Here is a 27,497-nt window from a genome sequence, read left to right as displayed (position 1 = left end):
TAATGACTTTGTTTTTTACTCTGAGGAACAAGGCAGGTATATATCTTTTATATAAATCTTTTGTTCTTTACTTATTTTTGTTTTGTGTATGTGGGCATATTGTCTGCATATGTCTGCAAAGTCACAGTGCAGTGACGATGGAGGCCTGAGAAGGGCATTTGATCCTCAGGAACTGCTGTATGAGCCCCGAGCCACAGAGTATGGACATATGCACAGACTGTAGGTGCCTGATGTCAGAGATGTCAGATGTCCATAGAGCCAGAGTTACAGGTAGTTGTGGGCACACCATGTGTGCTGAGAGCCAAACTGGTCCAAGAGAAGCATGTTTTTGACTGTTGAGCCAGCCCCACTACCTGGTCTAACGGCAGTAGGATCAGTGTTTGAGAGAGAGAGACTTTTTTAAAGACGGCCAGACGACAATGAGATAAGATTAACAGCCTATTTTTCTTCCATTGTGTTTAAAATCCCATCCAGGGAATGAAGCCATTTTGGTCATAGTATGTGCTGTGGAAGCCAAATATAGCACTGGCGCTCCACAGTTCTCAGGCCTTCAGCAGTGACAGAAGGCTCTAGAGCAGTGGTTCACAACCTTCCTATCTCAACCTGCTGTGACCCTTTAATACTGTTCCTCATGTGTGGTCACCCCAACCATAACATTGTTTTATTGCTACTTAGTACCAATAATTTTGCTACTGTTATGAACTGTAATGTAAATATCTGATATAGTATTCCTTAAAGGGGTCTTGACCCACAGGTTGAGAACCATGTCTCTAGCAGCTGATCTGCTTTCTGACCTCAAGCTGAGGCCATAGGACTCCATGGTTACCCTCATCTCCTAGCCAGAGTTAAAGCTACTAGCTAACCCCTTACAGCTCACTGCCCCACTGACCTTCCTGCTGTCTGAAACACTCACTGGTCAACATCCCAGCTCCTCCCTCTCCATCACTACCCCCTACAGGGCCCTCCTCTTACCCCCATTGCCATGACTGCCTCCTAGGCTTGTTTTTCATCATGAGGCAGGGGCAAGCTGTCCCCAGGTTCCTGAATTTGTGATTGTTCCATATTGTAAACCATTCAAAGTAGGGAGGTTTGCCAACCCACCTTAGTCCACTGGGATTGCGCAACAAGTGCTTTGATCTGCCGAGCCATCTTGTCATGTACATGTGCACTCTCCTCGTCGTTTCCGCATCTGGTAACAGCTGAACACTAACCAGCTGTGTGTGTGTGTGTGTGTGTGTGTGTGTGTGTGTGTGTGTGTGTGTGTTTCTGAGATCCTTCCGCTCCTTTGAAAGGGTCTTCGTTTCAAATCTTCTGTCCAGGTTACACAAAGATGAGGGATTTTAAAATTATATTTGATGTTGATGATGCTGATCGGTGTGGGTGTACATGTGCCACAGTGTATGCTGAGAGGTCAACACAGGCTATCAGCCCAAGTTCTGAGTGCCTTTACTTACTGAGCCACCTTGCCAGTTTAGTAGTTGTTTTTAATATGCAAAAATGGGCATGTGAGAAAAATGGTAGCTTAGCCAAATATCTTGGGGGATTTTCTCTGATGTATTTTTTTGACACTTGAACCACAAGATTCTGGAATACTTTGATTTATTTTATTTTAGAGTGTCTCATGAAGCTCAGGTTGCCTCTGTACTTACTTTGAGTGGAGGATGATCTTGAACTCCTGATCCTCATGCTTCCAGAAACTCCCAAGGCATGGTCATATAGGAGCCACTATCACCATATCTCTGAATGCCTACTTGAAGATTTGGTTTAGTTTGTTGTGAGTTTTAATTTGACTATTTTGATGACTATATATAGTTTCCAACTTTCTACTCTTTTTCTTATATAGGTCACAAGTGTTTTATAGAGATCTTTTTAAAAGAAAATATATGGTTGTGTGGCTTTAGTAATGCAAGGCTAGCTAGGGTATATAGCAGTGCTTTACATATGCTTAAGTGTGAGAAGTAACTACCCCTTTTTATAACATATATTTTGTCGGATTTGCACTTGTATGCTTCTTGACAAAGTAAATGAAACTTTTCATAACTTTTAGATGTATTATTTGCTTTATTTTATGTTCAGGTGTTTTGCCTGTGTGTATGTATATGCACACCTGGTGCCTGTAGGAATCAGAAGAAGTTAGTCAGGTCTCCAACTATAACTCCCTGGAACTGGAACTACAGATGGTTGTGAGCTAGACTCACACAGGACAGGAACCTGGAGGAGGAGCTAATGCAGAGCCATGGAGGGGTGCTGCTTACTGGCTTCCTCCCCTCTTGCTTGCTCAGCCTGCTTTTTTTTTCCCCCCTCCGGAGCTGAGGACTAAACTCAGGGTTTTGCGCTTGCTAGGCAAGCGCTCTACCACTGAGCTAAATCCCCAACTCCCCCTCAGCCTGCTTTCTTATAGGACCCATGATCACCACCCTAGAAGTGCCCCCCCTCAATGGATTGGGCCCTCCCACATCAATCACGAATCAAGAAAATGTCCCACAACCTTGCCTACAGCAGGATATTGTGGAAGCATTTTCTCAGTTGAAACTCCTTTCTTTCATATGACTCTAGCTTGTGTCAGTCAAGTTGACATAAAATTAGCCAGCACACCATCGCTCCAGCCTCCTTTGCAGAACTTTTATAAAAAATTAGTGTTACCTGCTTTCCACTCCCATAGATTTGCTTTTTACTTAATAATTTATTTCTGTGATCTAGACCCAGGAATTTATTTTAGTACTTTAAAATAAAACTTACAAGAGTTGCAAAATATAGAAAAGCCCATTTATCCTTTGCCCATTTTTTTTTACCAGTATCATATTTTACATAACTAGACTATAATATCAAAATCCGGAAATCTACATAGGCACAAATGGGTATGTATATAGTTCTATGTCATTTTACCATATGAATATTTTATGTCAGTCACCATATTAAAGATACAGAATTACCCCTTGTCTTAGTCAGAGTTTCTATTCCTGCACAAACATCATGACCAAGAAACAAGTTGGGGAGGAAAGAGTTTATTCAGCTTACACTTCCACATTGCTGTTCATCACCAAAGGAAGTCAGGACTGGAACTCAAGCAGGTCAGGAAGCAGGAGCTGATGCAGAGGCCATGGAGGGATGTGACTTACTGGCTTGCTTCCCCTGGCTTGCTCAGCTTGCTTTCTTATATCCCAGGACCACCAGCCCAGGGACGGCACCACCCACAATGGGCTGGGTCCTTCCACCTTGACTACTAGTTGAGAAAATGCTTACAGCTGGGTCTCGTGAAGGCATTTCCACAACTGAGGCGCCTTTTCTGTGATAACTCCAGCTTGTGTCAAGTTGACACACAAAACTAGCCGGTGCACCCCTACAAAGTGATTCTCTTTGGTATTCCTCATAGACCTCATTTCCTTACCTCCAAATACCGTACAGCTGGCTCTCACTAACATGCCTTATCATTTTGCCACTTCAAGAATTGTATCAATATAGTTATATGGATATAGATTTTGAGATAAGTTTGAAAACTCAGACTAATACTGCGTAAATTCATCTAAAAGCTTTTGTTGGATGTGTGCTGTTCGGAGAGACTCTGGTGGCTCCTTCTTTGTTGTGTTGTGACCTTCCTAAGCTTTCAGAGCCCTGGAGAACCTGGAACACCAGAAACCGGAAGTAGTTACTGACCTTCAAAGCTGTGGTTGCCAACTTCATGCCATGGAATGATTTTTTTTAATCCTTCCCAGAAGACATGTGATGTAGGAAACCTTCCAGAGCATGGCTTCTATAGGGAAAAAAATGTGTGGAGACCAGAATATTGGAGATGGTACCAAAGTCCTGGGTGATACATACAAGTCAGCTGGTAGAAGAGCCTTGGAAATGTGTCTTCTGTGCTGCAAAATAAGTAAGGAGGGCAGAACACTGAAGGGGGCAACAAGAGCCACAGCATAACTCAAGGAGTAGAGATATTCTGATCACAAGTGAAGAAACTGTTATTAAAATCTAGATTATATTTTTAACATGACTTCTGCATGTGAAGCCAACCCCCCCATTGTGTGGTGGTGGTGGTGGTGGTGGTGGTGGTGGTGGTGTGTGTGTGTGTGTGTGTGTGTGTGTGTGTGTGTGTGTGTATGAGAGAGAGAGAGAGAGAGAGAGAGAGAGAGAGAGAGAGAGAGAGAGAAGTCTGTGTTTGTCATTCCTCCCCAAACTCACCCTTCAGAACTCATACAGAGAAAAAAGTAGTATGATTAGGAGGAGACTGGAGCAAAATGTGACTGTGATGGCCAGCCTTGGTCGTCAGCTGAGACACCTAGGAAGAGAGCCTCAGTTGAAGAGTTGCTCTCATTAGATTGGCCTGTGCGCATGTCTGTGGGCGTTGTTGGGATTGCAAGGGAGGGGCCAGCCCACAGTGGGTGGTACTATCTTTGCACAGGTTGTACACAAAGCTAGCTGAGTAGACCACAAGGAGCAAGCCAGCAGTCAGTATTCTTCCATGGTTTCAAGCTACTGCTTTGAGCTCTGCCCTGACTTCCCCTCCTTACATATCATGAATGAAACCAGATAAACCCTCTCCTCCCAGGCTGCATTTGCTGATGATTTTTCACAGCAACAAAAACCAACTAGAATTTTGGAAAACCTTATTTCCAGAAACAATGAAAAGAAACACACTGGAGACACCCTATAAAGATAACTCTAGAAAGACGAGCCTATGATAAAGCCTCCAGTCTCCTCCATTCTCTTAGGAATCATACAGGGACTCCCATGGGAAAGAACCTTTATGGATGTATGTCCTATGGGGAAGGCTTTGGCTGCCAAGGACTCGTCAGTTTTGGGAAAGGACACACATTGGAATGACACCTATACGTAAGCAGACGGGAGAGGTTTTAGTAGTCTTGTTTTTTGTTGTTTGTTTGTTTTTGGTCAAAGACATGCATGAGTGTGTATGGCAGAGACACCTCATGAATGAAAAAAAACCCAATAAACTAAAACAAAACAAAAACTATATAAACCCACCAGTACTACCAAAACCATGGGAAAACCTTTCCGTGTTCTATTTCCTTCAGATACACAAAAGAATTCCCAAAGAAGAGAAACATACATGATTAACTGACATAAAATAGTACAGTGTGTCGAGAATGTTTTTGAAGATATGCAGAAGTTGAAATCAGCACACATGTAAAGGTGCATACTGATCAAAACCTGTGAATGCACAAACCATCAGGAAGGTTAAGAACCACTGCTCTAAAAAATATCTGGACTTGCTGAAATGTGAAATTTGAAAAGCAAAATAAATTACCCATCCGATTTTTAAAGTCACTTTTTACTGCTGAGTCGTATTCAACGGGATGATTGTACCACAAGTAGTTCAACTATTCTCCTGACACAGTACATTTGTTCTTTTTATCTCTGAGATTATAACATTTTCTCCTTCCACACTCTCCCATATAACCTTCTTCTCCCCCCACCAACTGTTATCGCATGTATATGTGTATATTCATATATATTGCTAAGTATGACCTGTTTAGGCTACATGTTACTTGTATATATGTTTAGAGGGCTGGCTGACTGGCACTGGACAACCAATTAGTGTGCTCTTTCCTAAGGGAACACTGCCTCTCTGACTCTCAGTTGCCTCAGTTGCCTGTAGTTCTTTATGTAGGGTTGAGGCTCCTCTGTCCACCTTGGTGAGTCCATTGGTGTCTTACATGTTTGGATCACATTGGGTGGTCATATTGGTCAGACTTGATGGACATAGTTTCTGATGTTACTAGGAGAAACAGCCTCATGGCAAACTCCCTGACCCTCTGGTTCTTTCCATCTTTTGCCCATCTTCTGCAGTGTTCTCTGAGCCTTAGGTGTGGGAGTGTCTGTCGATGTGTCCCTTGGGATTGGACCAGGCTCCATAGCTCTGCAGTTTGATTGGCTGTGGTTTTCTGTGGTGCTGTCCGTCTGTTGTAGAGAGAGCTTTCCTTGATGAGGGGGAAGTGTGGGTTCAAGGACAGATGCTTATAGGTTGTCAGGGACGATATTAGTTTAGTAAATTAGAGGTTATAGATTCTCCTCCAATAGCCATGACTCACTAGCACCAAGTAGTTAGCTAGGTTTCCAGTACCAGACATGGTTTCTAAAGGGCATCTAAAGTCCATTCAGAGAGCTGTTGGTTACCGCCAAGCTGTGTGTGCCACTGCTGCACCTTAGGGTTTCATGTCCTGCTGGTTGTTGATGTGGACAGTAGGCATCATTACTGGGTAGGGCCGTTGACAGCCTCCCTTCTTTGGAAGCTTTCTTGGTGCCTTCTGGTGGCATGAAAACTGTAAGCATATCCAGATTGTTTCAGTGTGGGGCTATAAAAGCAAGGTAGAGTGGACTCATCTAGTGCAGCTGTGAATATGACTCCATTCTCTCATTTTAAGTTTTGTTTCCTGTTTTCATTAATTCTGACTTTAAGTGCTTTCCTTGACATTGAAGAATTTGATGTGTATGGGTGTATTATATTTTTACTGTGTTAGTATACTATTTTTGGTGAAATTTGCTTCCCTGTAAAGTTCTCTTTTACTTGAAAATTTCATAGATATATACAATACTTATTACCTCTAACTCTTCTGTTCCCTCCCTCCAAATGTGTGTGTGTGTGTGTGTGTGTGTGTGTGTGTGTGTGTGTGTGTATTCAAGTCTTCCAAAAATATATACATCCAGTAAACCCAGTCAGTGCTGCCAGGGTGCATACAGCTATGGTGCTGTCTACTGGGGGCATGGACAAGCTGCCAATAGCTACCCCTTAAAAAAGTGACTCTCCCTCTCATAGCAGCAATCAACTACCAGTAGATCCTTGGCTTGCAGTCATGGCCTTGGGAGTCACTCCCACCACCATGTTAGAATTTTTAACCAGTTTGATCTTGTACAGGTAAGCGTAGTTTTGAGTTCATGTGTTCAACACTCATATTATGTCCTGAAGACAGCATTTTACACACTCCTCTCTACCCTCTGGCTCTTACTGTCTTCTTGCCTTCTCTTTCTCGATGTTCCCTAAGCATGTGTCTCTGGGGCAGTAGTTCTCAACCTGTGAGTCATGACCTTTTCACAGGGTCACCCAAGACCTCTGGAAATATCAGATATTTACATTACAGTTCATAACAGTAGCAAATTACAGTTATAAAGTAGCAACAAAAATAATTTTATGGTTGAGCGGGGTCACAACAGCATAAGGAACTGTGTTAAAGGATCATAGCATTAGGAGGGTTGAGAACCACTGCTCTGGGGGCATCCCTGACTATTGACTCATAGGGAGGTAGCCTATGCCTAACATTGAGAGTTTCATTTAGTAACCTATGTCTTCTGGAGCATGGCTCTTCACGCAGGATACCTCTGTTCAAACTTCTTTTTCATTCTTGTGACAGTCTTTTATGTTTATGAGTATTTTGTTTGCATGTATGCCTATGTAACACATGTGTGTCTGGTGCCCGTAGAGGTCTAAATTGGACATCAGCTCTCTTGAAGTGGAATGAGGGGTGGAGTGAAGCCCTCTGGGGCTGGAACAGAACCTGACTTCTCTGCAAGAGCGACAGGTGTTTCTGCCTCCAGAGCCCCTGCTGCTTTATTCTTAATTAGCTCACTTTCAAGTGGGCTTCCATAATGTTTGCATGCCCTTAGTTTTGGTTAATCTGCCCCTACCCTCCTTTCATTCCTCTGAAGTTCTTTACTTTTATCCACTTACGTCTGCCCTAATAGATTCAGATTAGTGCTTCCTTTTCTAAGACTCCGTCTTTCATTAACCACCATGCCTTTGAACACTGCCTTGATCCTCTTCCTTGACTTGACTTGATAGACAGCAGACCTTCACATTTCCATCTTTATGTCTCTTTCTCTCAGTTTCCTGCCTTCTTATCTGTGCTCTTAATAAAGGAGATTCCCTCTGATTGGTTTGCTCCGTTTTGCTAGTTTTCTCTTTAGCTCTATCTGTTAACTTGTTCATTGAGCTTTGTTGTTTTAAAATTTTTAATGGTATTAGTTTAATTTTGTGATATATTTTTAAAAGTTGTTTTTCTTTTGATTGTGTGTTCTATTTTATGATTGTATTTAACACATCTGTTTTAAAGCTTCAGTTCGTTAGTGCTGCACTCTGGAATTTGGGGTTATCTAATTTAGTTTTAGCCTCTTACTGAGTGTGCACTGTTTCCCAGCACAGTCTGTCACTTGAGGTGGGGACCTTTTCCAGCAGGACTGCTCCTGAGCCTCGGCTTTCACCTGGACGGAGAGCAGTGCCTCCAGAGAAGCTTCACCAGAATCACAATCTATGTGTCCAACTTGGAACCAACTTTGACTTTTATTTTCTTTAAAACTAAGAATTTCACAAGGAAGAGTTCCCTGAGGCTTTTAACAACTTCCAGATTCTGTTCTTCCATTAGTGGTATAGCTCAGTGGGCTTCTGTGGGCTACTTCAGTCTATTCTTTATGATAGAGATATCTTGTGGCACCCTTTTCTTTTGTAGGCCATCGAGTCAGACAAACTGAACTATGACTAGTATAAGTGTCATGGCTGAGATTGTGCACAAGCAGACTTCCCATACCATGTCATGTGTGTGTAGTATCACACAGTGATGGCAGACACCTTTAATCCCAGCACTTAGGAGGCAGAGGCAGGTGAATTTCTGGATCAAGGCCAGAGCAAGTTCCTGGACAGCCCAGACTACATGAAGAAATCCTGTCTCATAAAACCAAACCAAGCCAACCAACCAAATAAATAAATAAATAAATAAATAAATAAATAAATAAATAAAGTGGCTTCACATTATCTTCAAAATGCCTAAGTGTGGTTTTGATAAATGGGCTTCCATATTTCAAGAAATGGAGGCCGCTTTACTTCCACAGCGGGGACAGTGGACTTCCTGAGACTATGAACAGTGCCAACTCCGTTCACCACTGTTTCCTCAACTTCTAGTGCCAGTGTGCTTACACATGCCAGACAATGTGGGTGGGGTAAATAAAATCTGTTTACGGGAGATTTAGCTGTAAAGGTGAAAGCCCAGAATAAACCTAGAAGTCTGATAACAAGGAATCCATGATCCTGCTTCAAAGTCCATGATTACCACTCATGTGATACTTTTCAGCCAGAAAATCACGGTCTGGAGAGCTGTGTCATAAGATTTAAAGGTACTAAATACTAAGTCTAGGTAAGATGTTTCAATTTATCTTTATAGCATAACTCTAAAATGTGCATAGCAAACATGACAAAGCAAAAATATTAAGTGTGAGTGTGTGTATGTGCGTGTGTGTGCGCATGCCTGTGTGTCTGTGTGTGAGTGTGTCTCTGGGGGTGTAAGTGTGTGTGTCTGTGTGTGAGTGTGTCTGTGTGTGAGTGTGTGTGTGCACGTGGTGTGCGTCTGTGTATGAGTGTCTGTGTGTATGTCTGTCTGTGTGTGTGAAGCCACAAGTCACCATGGGGAGCCCTCCTCAGTTGCTCTCTATCTACTTTTGAGTTGCAGTCCTTCTCTGTGAATCCTGAGCTCACTGACTGGGTGGGCTGCCTACCAGTGAGCTTCAGAACTGTATGCTCCCTGCCCTCTCCCAGCCCCGTGCTCGCGTTATCCTTAGTGGCTGCCAGCCTGTTATTTGGGATTTCAACTCAGTCCTCAGTCTGCGCAGTAGGGCGTTTATCTTTCTAGTCCAGTTCCTTGTTTTGCAAATTTTCTGTAGTGTGGTTTTATAAGGACGTCAATATTAAAGGGGAAAACATATTAGTGCACTTAGAGCTTTTGGATTTAAATATACTAAACATTGACAAAACATAAAAATTCCAGAATTAGTTTTTATTATTAAAATATTTTCAGACTTTTATATGAAAATACAGAAAAAGATCTTTCTGATACTCAGCGACATCTTGCTAAGAAAAAATATGAACTACAGCTTACTCAGGAGAAAATTATGTGCTTGGATGAAAAAATTGGTAAGTTTTTTTCTGTTATTGCCTTTTATTTTTCTTAAGTTTGGTAAAATATACATTTTTCTTTTTCTTTTTTTTTCTCGGAGCTGAGGACCAAACCCAGGGCCTTGCGCTTTCTAGGCAAGCACTCTACCACTGAGCTAAATCCCCAACCCCAAAATATACATTTTTCAATGTTACAATTAAAGTATATATACAGTATACATATATGAAGTATACACACACACACACACATACACACACACACACACACACACACACACACACACACACACTCTTAAGGACTGAAAGAGAAGTCCTTAGCCTTAAGTTTATGAATAAGATTAATGGAAAATGCATTTTTACTTGACTGTAACATTTTAAAACTTAGATTTAGAAGGAAAATACTTAGCTATGACTTGAATTTCATCAATCAAGAGATAGTTAAAGCCACAGCCCCTTTTTCTGTATGATAATTCAGTTATATCAACAATAGTATTTGAGTTTATAAAAATCACTTTGGTAAAAATTCCCATTTATGATAATGGGAACGTCTTATTGCAATTACAAGCGGCAGATAAGTTTTTCTCTGGATTATGGAAGACTAAAGAAGAGAAAATCAGGGCTGAGTGGTGGTAGCACACACCTTTACTCCCAGCCCTTGATAGGCAGAGGCAGGCAGATCTCTGTGAATCTGAGGCCAGCCTGGTCTGCAGAACCAGTTCTAGGACTGCCTAAACTACACAGAGAAAGCCTGTCTTGGAAAACCAAAAGGGAATGATTCAGAATTCTAGGGAAAAGTCGTCTTTACCTCGAAAAGTACATCAATTGATTGTCCAATCCTAAATGGTCAGCCCTGAAAACATGCATACAAGTGACACTGTGTAGTCTGAGCAGGCTGGATCTAAATATTTACACATGCACATATGTATAACAGTTAAGAAAAAGAGGTCATAAATTTGAAACAGAACAAGGGGGCTATGTGGGAGGTTGTGGGAAAGAAATGAAAGGAGGTTGGATGATTTAATTATAATCTCAAAAAGTAATTACTCAAACTCCTTTCTTTTGTTTAGTAATGTTAGCATTAGTAGCTAGGTAGGTGGGATTGCTACTGATTGAGACATGAAAATAGTCAAAGAGAAATATGGAAGATAATATAATAAGATACCTTATGTAAGCGGGCATTTTAAAACCATGAAGTCACCTAGGGGGGAGGGGAAAAAGCAGAGAATAAGAAGAAGAGAATCCAAAATAGGATGAGAAGAAACCACAGAAGTAGGAGAAAAGCCCAGAAGTGAATCCATTTGGAAGGCAGGAAAGAAAGGTGTTTTAAAGCAGAGGTGTGCTCTCTTGTTAGAGACTTTTGGAAAGTGAAATAACACAGAGCTAAAAATGTCAGTCAGCTTTAGCTCCCTGGCTGTTTTGTTAACAGTGACAAGAAAAGCCTGGAGTGTTATTTGTGGAAGAAGCAGTGATTCAGGAATGAATGGGAATTCAAATAGAAGTGGAAAAGAACAGAAAAGTCCGGAGACTTGTGTATATATGTATGTATATGCATATATATACATTAAAATATATACAGACACACATTTGCACCATGAAATAGGGTCAGAATCCTTGAAGTGAGTCCAGGAAAGCAATGAGATGATCTCATATTGAAGATGCCAGGGCTTGCCCACCAGTGGTAGAGGCTGCTGTGAAGTAAAACCAGCCTGAGACTTTATGACAGATCGAACAGTACAGATGCCTCCGTACACACACACTCACATATACATATATATGGCTACACAAAATAGAGGGCTAGACTGTTGAGACATTTTATATTGGATAATAAATTGCTGTATTCTTCCCTAGGGAGGCTAGTTTTTTTCTGAAAATTCCAAATATTAGAAATGATTTCATCTTCCATAAACTTAACAAAAATTTACCTGTTACTTCTAAGTAGAGTTAGGTACGATCACATCAACACACATGGGAACTTTATCCAAGTAATTTTATTTGTAATCCCGAACAATTAAAAATCAGAATCCGGCATGGTAGTTCATACCCATAGTCTCACACTTGGGAGGTTGAAATTGGAAGACCATGAGTTCCAGGCAGCCTGGGTACTTAACAAGTCCCAAGTCTGCTGCTGAGGTTATGCCATGAGACCCTGTCTCAAAACCCAGCAAAACAAAAAAAGTTCAAACCAGCATAATACAGTGAAATGGAAAGTATCAAGAAAACAGAGAGGTAGCTGCAGTGAGATACGAAGGCATCAAGCTAAGGCTTAGAGTTTTAAAGAAATGGCTATCAGGAGTCTCTGTTGCTGTGACACAGTAGTCTGGCAAAAGAACCTCAAGGGAGGCAGGGTTCATTTCAGCTCACAGTTCAAAAGTACCAGCTCATCATGCAGGGAAGCCCAGACAGTGGGAGCTTACAGTAGCTGCAGACATGTCTACAGACAGAAGAGAGCAACGGAACGGAACGTGCTTGCTGCTCAGCTCACGTTTTTCTACTGTTTTATGCAGTTCAGGACCTACTGCCTAGATGATATTCCCTCTCCCAAGTCAGAAGTGTCTTTCCACATCAATTAATGAAATTAAGAGAAATCCATATAGGCATACCAAAAGACCGTTGTCTCAGATGAATCCTAGATCGTTTTGTGGACATCACCATGATAGCTGGATGATAGGTTGGCTGGTTTTCAGTAGAAATGTATTTAGATACAGTAACAACAATACATGTGTGTGCCTGGGAGTCATTACTGCTCATACAGAAAGATACGCCATTGTTAAGTACTGTATGGGAGAGAATGGTATTACCTAGTAAGCGCTGCGCTGGAATGGCTCTTGACAGGGATTAACTCCATAGGCAGCATTCTAGAGGACTGGTCTACCAGCACTCTCCTCTCAGCACTGGAAGAGTGCTCCTCACACTCTGGCGTGGGACACAGTCTCCTAGAAGGTTAACAAAGATCATTGGAGCCAGACTTGTTGAAGGTTTATGCGAGGTAATTCTGCTGTCCTAGAGCATCTGCCTCTCCAACAGGTCTCACCTACTGTGGATTAGAACCACTGTGGGCTATGGCGCATGGCGTGCTTGCTGAAATACAAGTTGCTGTGCCCACTATCAGAACTTTTGATTCAGTAGGACCATGGAAAGCATAACAATGTGTATTTCTTAGGTGATTCTGACAGAGTTGGGTGATAAAGCACAGTTTAAAAATCTCTGCTTTGTAAAAGTTATTCGTGCCTTCAACATTGATATTGGCTTGTCAGAGTTCTCAGAAAGAGAGTACCACAGATGATTCTCTTTCTTAGAAATTTTAGAAAAGTAAGGAAGAATCAAAATATTGGGAAGCAATTATCTCTAAGCTGGTTTGATTATAATATTCTATTAAATGTTGTTGTCAACTTTATATTCAATTTGCATTCTAGGCTAGAAGGGAGAGGAAGTTAATGGAGAAAATCTGTAGGTTGTTTCGATAGTCCACCTGCCTCATGCATTCCCCTTGGAGATCAGTCTGGTCAGATGTGGATATAGGGCTTTCCCTTGCTATAATTCAAAGGCATTAATTGTGCCTTTACATTTATGGGCATTTAGAACTTTGTGATTCACTATTGTTTGTAATCACACAAAGACTTTATCTGGGGTGTAGTGCTCTTAGGTGATTGGGTAACATAGGACCCTGATTAAAACAACACCTTTATAATCATTTAGATAATTTTATCGCAGTCTGATGAACTAGAAAAGGACTCCATCCTGATTAAAACAACGCCTTTATAATTATTTAGATAATTTTACGAGGCAAAATATTGCACAGCGAGAAGAAATCAGCATCCTTGGTGCAACCCTCAATGACCTGGCTAAAGAGAAGGAGTGCCTGCAAACATGTTTGGATAAAAAGTCTGAGAACATTGCATCCCTTGGAGAGAGTTTGGCAATGAAAGTATGTTCTGAGAGCTGCTAGACAAGATATGCTTAAATGAAATGTTTAAATATGAAACTGGGTTACTTGACTTTGAATAAAGAATGGGATTTTCTCAGATTTTCCTGGAAAGAAAAAACTTTAAAATCCGATGTTGAAATGTTTTAAGCAAGTTTTAGAAAGCATGCATGCAAATCTACTAGCTAGTGTTTTAAATGTTCTTTTCCATCATGAATTAGTGATTCATATCCACTGACAATGATTAAATCTAGTATCAAAGTGATAAGAATGGTTTTTTCTTTCAAACATTTTAGAATGCCTTAGAATGTCATACGTTCATTCCATTAAAACTTCCTTTGTGGTTATAAAATAGGAACATATTTTGTTTTTTGAGACAAGCCTCACGATGTAGCCCCGGATGACCTGGAACTTAGTGTGCACACCAGCCTGGCCTCAAACTCCCAGCGGTCTGTTTGCCTCTGCCTCCCAAATGCTGGGATTAGAGGTGTGCACACCAAGCCCAGCTTATGTAAGGTATTTTTGGGGCACATGTTTTAGTGCAGATTGTCAGTCTTTGAGAATAGGCTGTGTGTTTCCTTTTCATAAAGCTGGGTAATAATGTCACCCATGATTTTTTTCTTGTCAAACAATAACAGAAGATTTTTATGAGGAAAACAGAAAAACACGAAAGCCCCCTTTTAGCTTATGAAGTGATCCTGAATGCAAGTCTAGTTTGTTTTTATCTGTTGTTAGCAAAAATTGTATCATTGAAGTAGGAGCTTTCTCTAATCTAAGGGAACTAACCCATTAATATATCCATCTGTCCATCCAGTCTTTCAACAGGTATTTATTAACATGCCCTGGGTGATATAATAAAAATTGAGGGTCAATGGGGCCACAGGGTAATAGAGAGATGGTCCTACTATTATAGGACAGGGTTGGACCATATGTTTGCCATGTGTTACTGGAGTTTGTGAGAAGCACATCTGATCCAGCCTGGGTCTTGGGTCAGGAGAAGGTCTAGGAAGCCTTCTAGGGAGGGACATATCTAAATTTTTATAAGAGATGACTAGAAATAAGCCAGAGAGGACTTAGGGAAAAAGGACAGTGGGAATGTGATAGACAAACAGAGACGCTTACACTAGAGTCCACTGACTCTCGTGGGAGAATTTCAGGACAGGTCCAGAGAGTTCATGGCTAGAGCATAGGCTGCAAAGAGCTACCAGTGAATAGAGAAAGAGCCAATCACAACGACCCATGTGATGCGGACTGTGGACTTTATAGCCGTGATGATGTGAGGAGAGGTTACAGCTGTATCTCTGTTTAGAATGAATATTTTATTGGCTACAAATTGGCATGAAAGCTGGACTATGAGGACCTGAGAGACAGGGACTAGTAAAGCGTAGGACCATGAGAACCGTCCTCAGAAGCTGTGAGGTCATGAGAGGAACAGATCTGTTAAGGAAGTAGGACTGAGATTTGCTTTCTGCCTCCTCAGTAGTCCTGTGTGTGAGGAAGGAACACAAAAAACAGAGCATGCCTGGGAAGAGTGGTCTCTGACCTCCTGATTGGAATTGGTTTTGGGACCTGTAAATGTCATACTTAGAGGCTGATGGAATTTAGGTTTAGAGTGAAAATTGAAAATAAATTTGAAATCATAAGTATAATTGAAGTCATTGAAGGAAATGGTACCTGCATGTGTATATGTACACATACATGTGTGTTCAGTGCATGTGTGTACATGCACTTGTGTTTTGTGTTAGTCTCTATGTGTGCCTCTGTGTGTGTGTTTTCTTGCTGAAATTATCTTTTAAATTTTTACAGGTTGTATGAACCATACATCGTCTAAAGGGAAAATGATTTGTTAAGATAGCATTAGAGAACTAAAAGTGAGGCCCGGCATGGTGGCACAGGCCTGTAAACCTGGGAAGGCAGACACCTAGGCAGGAAGGTCTCTGTGAGCTCAAGGCCAGCCTGTACTACACAGCAAGTTCCAGGCTAGCCAGAGATATATAGATTCTCTCTCAAAAACCCAAACAAACAAAAGTGATATGTCCTCTGTAGTGACACTTTAGTGACACTTCAGAACTGAACTACCAGAGCCCATAAGTAGAAAGTAAGACATTTCGTAGTCTAATGTCGCCATACAGAAATAAGGTAATCTGGAGTACTCTGCATTAGAGTGAATAAACTGATTTACCCTGGTAATCTTACCTTTAATTTTAAAGGTTTTATTTTTATTCATGTGTATGTGTCTGTGAGTATGTGCAAGTATGTGTGAATGCCTGAGGAGGCCATAGTAATAAGTTGGATCCCTAGAACTGGAGTTACAGTTAGCCGAGCCACCTGACATAGGTGCTGGGAATCAGACTCTGGTCCTCTGGACAGTAGCAAGTGCTCCTAACGACTGGGACAAATCTCAGCCCTTGCCAATCCTAGTTTTAAGACATGTTTTGCTACTTGGTATCAATTAATGGTAGAAAATAGAGCAAACACATAGCCTTTTTTGAGTATGAAAAGCTAGAATTGAAAAGTTTTAGCTTTTCTTCTTTTATAAGTGTGTTTTAACAGTTTATGTGAGCATGTGCTCCTCACTGGAAGAACACACTCAGGTTGTGCAAATGATTTTAAATTTTCTTTTTATTTCTAGGAATATTAAATATTCTCATGTTGGTAGGTTTGAAGAATAGTGATACTAGGATTCTACTAAAAGAAAAAATTGTCTGAGAGGATATATTATTGGGTTCTACTCAATAATTTTTGCCCTGGATATTTTATATATTCCTACAGAATCTCACTTTTTTATCCTTTTGATTAAAAAAAGAGGCCCTGTTTAGGGATATAAAGTATAATCTGTACCTAATCATGTAATGTCTTTTAAGGCACTAGATGTTCAGTGAAGTTTTCTAAATTCACTTTTTAATGTATGACATCACAACTTGCTTAAAACCCTGTATAAACTGACTCTTTTACTTTTTAAAAATGTGTGTGTATGTGTGTGTGTGTATGTGTGTGTGCGTGTGTGTGCGCGCGCGCGCGTGCGTGCGCGCATGTGATATGTGTATGCCTTATGTTTTGAATTTCTCACTGAACCCAAAGCAACTAATTTGGCTGGAGGCTGCTGCCAAGCCTTAGGGATCTCCTGTTTCCACCTCAGAGCTAGGATCGCACGTGCACACCTCATACGGCTGCTGGGATCAACTGAGGCCCTCATGCTAGTACAGGCTTGCACAGCAGTGCTTTACAGAGTGAGCTACCTTCCCACTGTGCGTGTTTTGTGTGTGTGCGTGTGTGTGTGTGTGTGTGTGTGTGTGTGTGTGTGTGTGTGCGTGTGTGTGTGTGTGCGCATGCGTGAGGTTTTCTTCCATGAGTTTGTTCTTCAGCGGTATGAATTGTTTTGTTAATGGGGGCTGTAATAATACCCTGGCCAAATATGTTTGGTCACACTGTCACATACAGAGTCTTCATCATTCTATCAAAGAGCACAAGCTAACGATCGCCTAGAGTGGGGCACATGAAGACAGGGCATGCTCACTGAGGGTTTGAAGGCAATAGTATCAGAGGCAGCATTCAAATCCATTTCAGCCTCTACTGAGTCCACTCTTTGTATTTTCTTCACAACAGCTCTGAAATATACTGGGACAGATATTTGAAGTTTATATTGCTAATATAAATAATGTACTCAGTTGTTTTTTTTCTAAGAGATAATTGCCTATGGTTCTATATGTAGGATTGAGGCTAGGGAAGAGCTCACCAATTGGTTATCTAATACTAAATGTCAGCCCTGAAAACACACATACACATACCATACAGACTGAGCAGTTAGCATTTATGTGTTTAGGGATATGTGTGTATATACATATACATACATGTACATGACAACAACGAGTAAAAAAAAAAAAGGAGACCATGAATTTGAAAGAGAGCCATGGGGGAGTTTGGAGGGAGGAAAGGTAAAGGGAAATGGCCTTATTATGTTATATTATATTCTTAAAAATGAAATAAATAATTAAAAAGAAACAAATTCAGTTACATATCATTCACTTTCCCAAGTTTTATAATATAAGGAACATATAGAAAAAATTAATACTATTTAGTATGGAATATTTCATTTAAAACATGGTAGTTATGGGGGTCTTCTATAGCTGGATGATTGCACAAATCTTTTAACACAATATTAGTTATATGATCTCATATCAATATACTTAAGTATATTCTTCCCTTTTATGAATATATTAACTTTACCTAGTATAAGTATATACATTGATTATAGGCTTTAAAGTATATAAAATATGGTATAAGTGTTTACAGACAAATGGAAATCATGGGGGAGGGTTCTTTTATTCATTCAGCTTTAGTAGGAACTACTTTTAAATAATTTTAACTTAATATTTTTATTAATTTTAAGGAAAAGACCATTTCAGGCATGAAGAATATCATTGCTGAGATGGAACAGGCATCAAGGTAAATGCTTCAACAATACTGGAGCTCTTACTGGAGTCAGTAGGATTTACGTATAATACAAAGAGACCGAAAGTCAGGAGGCTGTGTTATGTATCCAGCCTGATGTTCAACAGAGGCCTAGGTTGTCTTGGAGAGTAAAGCAGAGGATGGTGTGCACCAGGAGAAATAAAGGGCAGGGCTTCCAAAGCAGACATAGTAGCAAGGATCACAGCTCCCTCAAGTATGAGTGAAGTGAAGGGACTGGAGAGATGGCTCAGCTGTTAGGGGCATGTTCTGTTCTTGCAGTGGATGGTGGTCCAGATGATCCTATACTCTCCTGTCTGCGGTAGGCATGCATGCGGTGCATATGCAAAATTATAGGCAGAACACACACATGGGAAATTAAATCTTTGGATAAAAAGAAATGATGAAAGGAGGAGCCAAACATGCGAAGAGGCCTGTACAATACACAGCGAGTTTGATTTTCATCCTTTGGGAGTAAAGGCTATTAGGGGTTTTAAAGTTTTAAAGTAATTTTTATTGGACTACAGGAAGAAGAGGTACTAAATTGGGCTTTAGAAGAAATAAGAACAATAGAAGGGGGGTTGGGGGATTTAGCTCAGTGGTAGAGTGCTTGCCTAGGAAGCGCAAGACCCTGGGTTCAGTCCCCAGCTCCGAAAAAAAGAACAAAAAAAAAAAAAAAAAAAGAAGAACAATAGAAGGAATGAGTTGTTTATGATGAGAGACTTTAGGAAACACCAGGCTTCCAGGTCCCACACGACAGGATGTGTGTTCAGAGAAAGGATTTTGCCTCTGAATTTAAAGAGCCTCTGAGAACTTGTTGTAGACATGTCCAGGAAGCATCTGCAATGTTAGCAGGGAGTTAACCACGAAGACAATGATTCTGAGGGGTCCGTGGAGCTGAGAACTATGCCAGGCGCAGAAGGGACAGAATCCAACAGAGGCTGAGTATCCTACAACAGTGGTGGGCATACTGCAGGAGCAGAGCTCTGTGTCGGCCCAGTCCATAAAGCTAGACACCTCAGCAGCCTGAGAGCAGGGTTGGGGACTGGAGCACCTTGGAGCTGCTGGTGTTCAGTCTACATCGAAGGACTGGTGAAGCTGGAGTCTGTTGACAGCAGGAGCAGCTATGGCTGCATACATTCAGTAAGAAGGGCTGGGGCCACACAGCACTGCTTTCCTGGAAGAGCCACTTAAGGGGTGCTGTCCACTTTGAGGGTGGGGCTTCCCCAGTATGTTAAGCTTCTCCAAAAACACCATCTTGGACATTATTCCTAGAGGTGTGTTTTCCAGGGTCTTTAAGTGTCACCCAGTTGATAAGACCAGCCATCGCAAGTCTATCTCTCACCAAGTTGACACACAGTCACATCTAATGTCTTTTTTAATTTTTAAATGAAGAATGTAACAAGGTCATAAGTCCAGGTGATGTGAAATACCCATCCTGTGTCCAAATGAAAATGCACTAATTCTTCCTCCATAAAAATGGCAAAGTCCCTTGAGGAATGTTTATTTTTTTGATAATTCATGAATTAAACTTGATAATATAGATATAATGGCACATAAGTTCTGAAAGCAACTAAATTAGTGTATTATCTGATAAACTGTAATACAGGAAAGAAAAACACAGATCTGCTCAATAAGTATGTATGTACATGTACACATGCACAAACACATATGCGCGCGCACGCACACACACACACACACACACACACAGAGGAGATGTGTGGTAATTAGAATCCTGACTTCTGTAACTAGTCATGTGGCTGTAGTTGATAATGTACTATTCATGTTTCATTTCTTGTGCCTTCAAAAACTGCCTCAGTAAGTCTAGATTCATTATATGGGGGCGTGACACCTTCACTCGAGAAGGACCTGGGGTTTTTATCATCCTACCTAGGTTAAGTTGAAGTTTCTTTCCCATTGACTTAATCAAAGGGCATCATAACACTAAGAGATGCCCTAAAAGATTTGCATTTCAGACATGCTGTTATTTTCTTTCATTGTGGGACACCAGTCAGTCTGCCTCTGGTACTCTGAATCAATCCTAATACTTTAATTCCTTTCTTAGCATGCTGACTCAGGAACACAAAGTGGCCAGGAGGATGCCTTGGCTTACAGATCAGTGGAATGGTTCTTGTACCTCCTGATTGAAACCCTCTCCCCACTCTAGAACCAAAGCTTGGAGGGTACCACAATATAATGTTGTGGGAATAGGAAGTAAACATTCTAGTAGATCACTAGGGGTAATGGGGAGTGGTACCATTTTGATTTCCATTTTTCAATTCTCGGACCATGAATACTGGCTAAAGGGAAATAGTACCGTATGTTGGACATTGATTCAGAACATACACAGTGTTCTGGAAAGCCCTGCCCTAACCCTCTGAGCTACTGCCACATATTAGGTGCTTTAACTCGCTCTTAAAAGGCTGTTCCACTATTCTATGAGATGAGCTGCTTCAGCATTAACAAACAGGGAGAAACTGGAAGCAATGCCACTAAAACCAGGGACGAGACAGGGCTGCACACTCTCTCCCCACCTATTCAATACAGTACTCGAAGTCCTAGCCAGAGCAATCAGACAACAAAAGGAGGTCAAAGGGATACGAATTGGAAAGGAAGAAGTCAAAATATCACTATTTGCAGATGATGTGATAGTGTTCTTAAATGACCCTCCAAAATTCCACCAGAGAACTATTAAGCCTGATAACCAACTTCAGCAAAGTGCTGGATATAAAATTAACTCAAATAAATCAATAGTCTTCCTCTCCTCAAAGGATAAACAGGCTGAGAAAGAAATTAGGGAAACAACACCCTTCACAATAGTCACAAATAATAGAAAATACTTTGGTGTGACTCTAACAAATAAATGAAAACGGACTTTTAAAGGCACAGGGGAAGAAGATGTGGCAGAGGAGAGTCAGCCTTAATGGCTAGAAATAGGGGCTGGGGATTTAGCTCAGTGGTAGAGCGCTTGCCTAGCAAGCGCAAGGCCCTGGGTTTGGTCCCCAGCTCCGAAAAAAAAAAAATGGCTAGAAGTATGGTGAACTTCCCATATGTGTCAGAAGTTTGAGATGCAGTGACCCACCCCCTGACTTGTCTGTTTATACTTTCCATACTGAAGTGTGGGACTGCCAGAGAGAAGGGAAGTGTCTTTACAGCGTTAGCTCCTTTAAATGTAAACGTCTTAAACCTTTACAGTTAGTTTTCATTTTAACTGTCCATCTTCTGTCCTGTGAGAATCTGTCATTCTATTTCAGTAAGCTATTCTTCTTATGTACTGTTTGATTTGCGGAATAGACAGTCTACGGAAGCCCTAATTATGTGCGAACAAGATATTTCCAGAATGCGCCGGCAGCTGGATGAAACGAATGACGAGCTGGGGCAGATCGCCAGGGAGAGAGATATCTTGGCTCATGAGAATGACAATCTTCAAGAACAGTTTGCCAAAGTCAAACAAGAAAACCAGGTATACTTCTTGTTCTCAGAATATTCTTCTCAAAGACAAAAAATGATTTCTTCAGAGACACAGCCCTTATTTCATTTTGTAGAAAAGCCCAGACACTGAAACTCACAACACTCTTGTTTTTTACTTTTATAACAGATTGACATATAATTTCTAGGTGAAAGTCTCAGACAGAAAGTATTAGATATTAAAGAAAGAGGAATGGAATAGAATGGGTTTGTTTTAAACCTTAGAAAAACTTCTGTATCAAAGGGTATTTGAATAAACAAACAAGGATTAAAAGCTATGGAAAGCTTTAAAGCAGTGGCATATTTATGATGGACTATGTATTACTGTGATTAAATATTATGTGTGGACTATGGTACATTTTTGGACCTTTTTTAGCACTATGATACTTTTTAGGGAAATTCTAGTTTTTACTCTGTAACACAATGTATTTCAGTGACAGTCTTCAGTTCTAATAACACTACAAATTTGAACATTAAAACATTCTATTTCTTGAAAAAAAATAGAAAACAAGTAACAGAAACTAGTGACTCATCTCAGTTAGTAGGTGCTTGTTAAGCACGAATCCTGAGTTTGACACCCTGAACCATACAAAACCAGGTACTGGTGCCCCTAGTCCCAGCACTCAGGATGTAGAACCCATAAGACCAGGAGCCCAAGGTTATGCTTGGCTGTAATCACTTTGAGGTCATTCTGGGGTACTTGAGTTAACAGCTACTTTTGACATTTAACATGTATTTCTGCTTATTTCATTAAATTCAAAATTCTAATTCTATTAGTTACTGTTCTATCATTGTGAAGAAATATCACGACCAAGGCAACTTATAAAAGCAGTAATTTAATTGAGGGCTTGCTGATAGTTTCAGAGGATTGGTCCATGATCATCATTGCAGAGTGCAATGGCAGGCAGACAGGCAGACAGGCAGGCAGACAGACAGACAGGCAGACAGGCAGGCAGGCAGACAGGCAGGCAGACAGGCAGACAGGCAGACAGGCAGACAGACAGGCAGATAGGCAGACAGGCATGCTATGCTCCTGGAGCAGTAGCTAAGAGTTCCCATGCTAATCTGCAGGTAGCAGGCAGAGAGAAAAAGAGGCCTGGCATGGGCATTAGAAACCCAAACTCATCCCACTGACATATCTCCTCCAAGGCCACAACACTCCAACAAGACACACCTCCTGATCCTTCCCAAACCTTCAAGCACATGAGGCTATGGGGCCCCTCTCCTTTAAGCCACCATACTGCTTTTACGAACACTTTTTAAATGTAGGTAGAATGAAACCGGCTGCCCTTTCTATGCGAGGAGGCAATAGACCTAGTTATCTAAGCTCACATGGGGTTGGCTCTCTTTGCTGGACTGTATTATCATGCATTTAAATTCTAAGAAAGGCATGATCTGTAAAGTGGATGGCAAGGGAAGCATTTACTATAGTGTCCGGGATGTCACTTATTAGCTGACCATGACATAAATTTCTCTGCCTCCTTAAACTGCATACTCTTGATTGGTCTCCAGAAGAAAACTATCATCATAAGAGTTTACATGTGCTCTAGGGTAGTTTTCTTCTTCCCGTAGGTCATATAAGAGAAGTCTTTTTGTAAACCACAGGCTAAGAAAGAACAATGTAGAAATTTTGGAAAATGGGAACCTTAGAAAGTTTTATTTTTAGTACCACACCTTTTAACAGAATTATAAGTTCATTATAGAACTTTTATTTTGAAGGAAAGGAAAAAGAAATATTTCTTGGGGTCTTAACCATCCAGTTACTGTTGTGTTAGCTTTTCATGTGTATTTTTACTGATTTCATAGCAACATTGTGACTAGAATGTTTTACATTTCAAATGCAGAGAATGGCTTCTCTCTTCTGAGCATCTGGAAATGCTCAGCACGTCTCTATGAGAATGGTTCACAAGTTCTCTGTGAAAACTCTTTTACAGTAAACAATGTGCGGAAATTCCCATTCCTTACCACAGTTGAAACTTTCACTCTTCACCAACTTGGTAGCCAGAATGCTATTCTGTTGTCTTAATTAGCATATTTTTGATTACTACTAAAGCTTAATTTAGTGTTACCAACTCATGCTCCCTGACGTCTGGGCTCTTTGCCTGTTTTCTTTTGGTATTTTGTTTTTGTTTTTGTTTTTTGTTTGTTTTTAACCTTGTTCACATAGATTTTGACATGGTTACTATATTAATTTTATATAATCATCCGATTCAGATATTTACACTTTAGATGCTTTCACATATAGTAGTGTCTATTTATTATAGTCAAATCTAGCTATCTTTTTTCCCATAGGCGCTGTCCAAAAAACTGAATGACACTCATAATGAGCTCAGCGACATAAAGCAGAAGGTCCAGGACACGAACCTGGAGGTTAACAAGCTGAAGAACATATTAAAGTCTGAGGTATGCAGACATGGGTCTCCTTGCTCGGAACACAAGTTTTCATAAGGCCGAGTTTAGTGATCTACTACCCTCACCAGAATTGGGAACCAAGCCTTTATCTAACCAGATATTACAGTTTTGACTGTGCAGATTAACCATTTGCATTCAGAATCACCAGTGTCCTGTAAGATGACTCTTGAGCACATTTCCTTTCAGTTTGCTAAATTCAGAGTAAACAGCCCAGGTAAGTAGATTCTCTCTAATTGAAGAACAAGGGGCATAAAATACTGTGTTTTCTGTTATACACGACAAAAGTGGCTCTTCCTGTTGGACAGAGCAGAATGGATCACACTATTTTGAGACCATCTGTTTCTAAGAACCATTAGGTTGCTGTCATTTGCACATCTCTTTAGCCACTACTTGATCTAAGGTGTGTGTGTGTGTGTGTGTGTGTGTGTGTGTGTGTGTGTGTGTGTGTTGGGAGTGTGTGAGCTCTGTAATATACAGCTTGTCTGAACATCAGATGCACTTAGTACTACTGTGTATTCAGTACACAGAGATGTACTTAGATAAAATGTCTAACATAGTGTAATAGATCAATATCACAGGTGTGGTGTGATACACTTTGGTCCCACATGAGACTCAAAGTGTCTGTGGGAACTTTACTTCCCTAGCTGTGTATTTCATTTAACACTTCACTTAATATCTGCATACAAACATATTTTGACCATGTGTTCATAACATACATAAACAACATTTTTTGGTTCTTTTTTTTTTTTTTTTTTTTCCGGAGCTGGGGACCAAACCCAGGGCCTTGCGCTTCCTAGGTAAGCGCTCTACCACTGAGCTAAATCCCCAGCTAAACAACATTTTTAAGGGCTTGGTGAGATAAGGCATTCTTAGGATTCCTGGATTGTGCCTGTTGCTTCAGGAGCTTTGGAACGTCTGGGTCTGAGTTTGATTAGAAATAGTGGGGACTCGTTTGTTGTTCTTTGGTTGTTTTATTAGCTGAGGATTTCTGACGGGGAATGCACTGTCTCTGGAAGGAGAGCCTTCCTGACAGACATCACTGAGATAATGACTGATATTTAAAGAGCAGGCTGGGCAGACTACAGTCCTGAGGCTGTTTCCTTCCTATGCATGTGAATTCCGTGTGAACATGTGTGTCTACCTGTGTGTGAGTGTGGACGCCCGCAGAGGTGAGATGCCCTCCAGCTGGAGCTACAGAAAGTGGTGAGTTGCCCAATATTGTTGCTGGGAACCAAACCTGGGCTTTTACAGGAGCAGCATGAACCATCTTTCCAGTCCCTAAGGTAAGATATGGTTTTGAAGTAGCCAACAGTGGTTATTTAACATAGTATATTATTTATGGAACTGAATTTTGCCTATAGAAAGCAGGTCTTACTTAAATTTATTTATGGTATCACTTTGAAGATTTAAAAAACCAATCTGGTTCCCACAGGTGGTAGATACAGCTCAGTAGTAAGAGTGCTTGCCTGGTGTGTACACGGTCCTGGATTCAGTCCCAGGACTGCCAAAAATGATTGGGCTCTGTATTGTACGCACAACTTACACATAGGTGTATATTATGAGCATACATTTGGTATTTTTTGAGTAATACTTTTGAGCAATTTCTGACAGCTTAATAGTAGAAAGCCCAAGAAAGATTATAGTCTGTGACAAGAAAATGATGCCTCAGAGTCAGGTGACATGGCTTAGTGGTGAAGAGCGCTCTTACAGAGGACTCAAGGGCAGTGTTCTGAGCCAAGGTCAACTCAAGAGGACCCAAATATCTGGTCTCCAAGGGCACCAGCTGTCAACGTGAATACACACACACACACACACACACACACACACACACACACACACCCCACTTAAAAACAATAAAAATAAATCTCATCAGAAATTGACACTTAAGCTATGAAGCGGTCATGAGCTATGAAGGGGTCATGTAGAAATTCTGTGACCAGTACATACAGCTCAATAAAATGATTGGAAGCAAGGGAATGGTGTGAGGTTGGCAGCTGAGGCCATCAGGGTTCAGTGAGCAGTCATGGAGGGAAGATTCCCTAAGAAGAAGCACGGGCTGTGTGTCCAGTCCTGAAGATGAGTCATGTGCTGAGAGGGTGCCTGACTGACGCAGGTTGGAGTACACTTCTTTATATCCCTTACAGGAGGCCCTTTCTAGGTTCAGGTGAGTAGGATTTCCTCAGGGTTGTGTAGCAAGTGATTTCCCAAGGCCCAGATCACACTGTTCCATACACACTTTATGTTAAACACTTTCAAGGTTTTAAAGTAACACACAAGATTTGCTTTTTAGGAATCTGAGAACCGGCAAATAATGGAACAACTCCGAAAAGCCAACGAAGATGCTGAAAACTGGGAAAATAAGGCCCGCCAACTAGAGGCAGAAAACAACACACTCAAACTGGAGCTTATCACCGCGGAAGCCGAGGGCAACAGACTGAAGGAAAAAGTCGATGCCCTTAACAGAGAAGTTGAGCAAGTAAGTGTAGAAATGTGCTTACACGGTGCCACATGTCACATTAGTGAGTTTGGTTGGGCTCAACATAGTGACAAACAGTTGAGTTATATAAATGCATTGTAAGATAGAACTTCTTGATTGTTCTTCTACCCACCTTGGTTCTCAGTACCCACAAACAGAGTAATCACCAGCTTTTTTTTCTTAGTTGGGAACCATTAAAAAAATTTTTTTTAAAAAAAGCAATAAACTAGATCTGTTTCTATCCTGTATGTGTAAGAACATTAGCATTAGCATGTTGCTGCATTTGTTTCACGTGTTTTCATGAAATATCACCAGAGTCAGGAGCAGTGTGGCTCAGTGGTTAAGAGCTCTTGCTGCTCTTCCAGAGGACCTGAGTTCCATTCCCAGGAGCCACATTGGGTGGGGAGCACATGAGCGCTCGCTCTCTCTCTCTCTCTCTCTCTCTCTCTCTCTCTCTCTCACACACACACACACACACACACACACACACACACACGATAAATCAAATCAAAAGAAAGCAAACATTGAGTCTACTGGACATTAAGCTTCTCACCCACGTATTGGGGACGTGTAACTTTGACATTATTCGGGCTGCTTCTCATGAGCCCACACTCTTTCTGTGCATCTCTCACCTACCAGTGACATATGTTTTCTGTTTTCAGGTCAGGTTTGCAGATGTGCATGTGTGTACCACCTGCCATTGTAAATGCTTGCGTGCATTCGTGTGCGTAGGCCAAGGTTGGCAACTGGCATCTTCCTCAGTCATTTTCTACCTTTCTTGTTGTTTTCTGAGACAGGGTCTCTTAGTGAACCTGGAGCAGAACAGCTCAGCTAGCCTGGCTGGTCAGAAAGCCCCAGAAAGCTCCTCTTCTTTGCTC

General features: G+C 41.0%; 1 protein-coding gene across 13 annotated transcripts in view; it reads left to right on the top strand.

The window, feature by feature from the left end:
- The window catches only part of Tsga10 (testis specific 10), a 107,195-nt gene that overhangs the window by 47,997 nt on the left and 31,701 nt on the right, over positions 1-27,497 (top strand). For all 13 annotated transcript variants that reach the window (NM_001393709.1, XM_063266681.1, XM_063266679.1 and 10 more), the window contains 6 exons: positions 9,795-9,910; positions 13,663-13,817; positions 18,205-18,260; positions 21,558-21,726; positions 24,024-24,134; positions 26,434-26,619. In NM_001393709.1, the coding sequence (NP_001380638.1) occupies positions 9,795-9,910; positions 13,663-13,817; positions 18,205-18,260; positions 21,558-21,726; positions 24,024-24,134; positions 26,434-26,619 (793 nt within the window). The remainder of the gene's footprint in view (positions 1-9,794; positions 9,911-13,662; positions 13,818-18,204; positions 18,261-21,557; positions 21,727-24,023; positions 24,135-26,433; positions 26,620-27,497) is intronic.

This window comes from Rattus norvegicus, chromosome 9, assembly GCF_036323735.1.
Source record: "Rattus norvegicus strain BN/NHsdMcwi chromosome 9, GRCr8, whole genome shotgun sequence".
Classification (NCBI taxonomy): Eukaryota; Metazoa; Chordata; class Mammalia; order Rodentia; family Muridae; genus Rattus; species Rattus norvegicus.
This window is presented reverse-complemented; position numbering and strand designations above follow the sequence as displayed.